This window comes from Rattus rattus, chromosome 8, assembly GCF_011064425.1.
Source record: "Rattus rattus isolate New Zealand chromosome 8, Rrattus_CSIRO_v1, whole genome shotgun sequence".
In the NCBI taxonomy this organism is placed as follows: domain Eukaryota; kingdom Metazoa; phylum Chordata; class Mammalia; order Rodentia; family Muridae; genus Rattus; species Rattus rattus.
The window spans coordinates 56,218,017-56,220,330 of NC_046161.1; the positions used below are offsets into that span (position 1 = coordinate 56,218,017).

A 2,314-nucleotide genomic window follows, 5' to 3' on the forward strand; every position below is an offset into this window, starting at 1 on the left:
AGCCGTGACATTGGGAGACCCTGCGTTATTTAAGCACTTCCAGGGCTTTCATCAAATAGCTGGCACAAAACAGGTTATCTGAACCCAATAGTCACTTGACGGTACCTTTCTGGAGACAGATCCACCCATTCCTCTACCCAAAATGGTCTAGTTCTTAGGTAACTGACCCAGGCCTTATTTCTCAACTAACTGGTGCTGGCTTTGATCTCAAGAACCTCCTTCCCAAACATTCCTGGGGCCTGCTCTATCTCAGCTTTTTGTGGCACACAAGTGAGACAGGCCTACTCACAGGTTCAGCTCTTTATTGGACATGTTAACAAAAGCAGTTTAGTCAAAAAGACCAAAGCCCATGTCATCCTCGGATTCTTCAGATTCTTCCTTCTTTGCTTCTACTTTCTTCTCCTCAGCTGGGGCAGCAGCGGCAGATGGAGCAGGACCACCAGCAGGCGCAGCTCCAGCTGCTGGAGCTGGCCCACCAGCCCCTACATTGCAGATGAGGCTTCCAATGTTGACATTGGCCAGAGCCTACAACATAAAGATATAGAAAAGGCTTTTGGTCTTGTTCTTCAGGATTCAATGATTCAGTTCAGTTTTTTTCACCCTCAGAGACCAGACCAACGTCAAGGACTACAGTAAATCCACGTATGATCAAGATATTTCGTGTGAAGGCTGGCCCTGTATCAGGTACAAAAAAGGAATTTCTTCCCATAGATGGAAAAACTGTTCTAAATAACCCAAAGAATTTATAAAGTTATTTGTAAAAATAGAATGTAACTTTCCCTTTTGCAAGAATCTCACTTTTTCAAATGCCCAAACTTCGGGGGCAACCAAACTTATCTTCACACCATGGAGTGTTAGAAACCAGGGCCCGAAATAAATAACCAGGGCCACACTAAGTACAAACTAAGAAAACTCAAAAATGGCGGTGGAAATCGTACATTAGCAAGTCTAACCCAAAACCTACCTTTGCAAACAAGCCAGGCCAGAAAGGTTCAACATTGACACCAGCTGCTTTAATGAGAGCATTGATCTTATCCTCCTGGAACACAAACGCCATTCCGTCAGAACGATCAAAATGTAGTTAAAACTAAGTCACAGAAGTACCTTACACAGAGTTATGTTCCCTGAGCTAAGAGCAACCGTATAAAAACAACGGCCAGGTTTAGTGGCTCAGAGGCTTGTAGGATTGTCCCGTACGCCTGACAACCTGAGTTCGATGCCTAAAACTCAAAGGTAAAACAACCCACTCTATAAACACTTGGCCTAACAAGTGCGCTGGGGGCCGCCATTCACGTGTCTCAAGTTGGATCCCGTGGGGAGGAGAGAGCGCATGCGCCCCGTAGGCCTCCAAGTCACGAATATCCAAGAATGTGACCAGTCCGAGCGGAGCCCGGTGGCCGCCGCAGAAACACGTGGCCGCCCCGCGGTTATCCACGCACTTACCGTGACCGTCACCTCGTCGTCGTGCAGGATGAGGGCGGAGTAGATGCAGGCGAGCTCGGAGACAGAAGCCATGTTGTGGACTGCCGGCACGGTGCTAGTCGCCGGATGAAGTGAGGGCCTCACCCCAACGCGGCCTTAGCTTCCTCGGAAGGACCGAGCACCTTGGCGGCAGCTGAGGAAAGGATCATATACGCCTGCGCGCAGCTTCTTATGGGGCCGCGCCGACCAATCGGTGCCGGACTCGGGGCGGAAAGGGCAAGGCCAAAACCGACAGGAGGCGGGGTCTGCATAACGTAGTTCCGGATTTGTGCGTTCGATTTCCGGCGCTGCCGGCCTTTGGGGCTTGCTAAGATTATAAGTGTCCAATTTAGGGTTTAGCAGGCTAAAGGGAGAGTTATCCAGGGAAAACGTACCGGTCTGGTCCCTGCTTAAACTGGTAGGAATGGTCCCGCGACTTAGGTACACTGAAAAGTCACTATTCGGCTTTAGTTCTGCCGGTCACGTGGTGGATTCACTCCTTCCTAAACGTCCCCCATCCCCCGCCCCGCTCTTGCGTGCGCGCAGGAATAACACAGTGTCTGTGATGACGTGATAAATACCACCGGGGGTCCGGAGTTGCATATCAAATGCAGTGAATGGAGGTTCATTCATTACACTGAGAAAGCACAGAGGGATGTAAGTTAAGCCATCTTGTAGCACCTAAGTTTGGTTGTGGCACCCCGAAAAATACCTCGAACTTAAGTTCCAGGTGAACTGATCTTGGCAAACATGAGCAGACACATAAAGTAAACACTTTTTTAAAAGTGTCACGCGAGGTATGGTGGGGAAAAAAAGAACCCGAAGAAAGTAGTAGACCACGTGATAAAATTGG

At 49.1% G+C, this 2,314-nt stretch overlaps 1 protein-coding gene across 1 annotated transcript; it reads right to left on the minus strand.

Moving 5' to 3' along the window:
- Positions 1 to 285: 285 nt before the first annotated feature.
- Positions 286 to 1,640, minus strand: Rplp1 (ribosomal protein lateral stalk subunit P1). Its single transcript, XM_032910222.1, has 3 exons — positions 1,444 to 1,640; positions 965 to 1,039; positions 286 to 525 (listed from the first exon to the last, which is right to left on the minus strand). Exons 1-3 carry the CDS (start codon positions 1,513 to 1,515, stop codon positions 328 to 330), a joined length of 345 nt encoding a protein of 114 aa, XP_032766113.1. The 5' UTR covers positions 1,516 to 1,640; the 3' UTR covers positions 286 to 327.
- Positions 1,641 to 2,314: the final 674 nt, after the last annotated feature.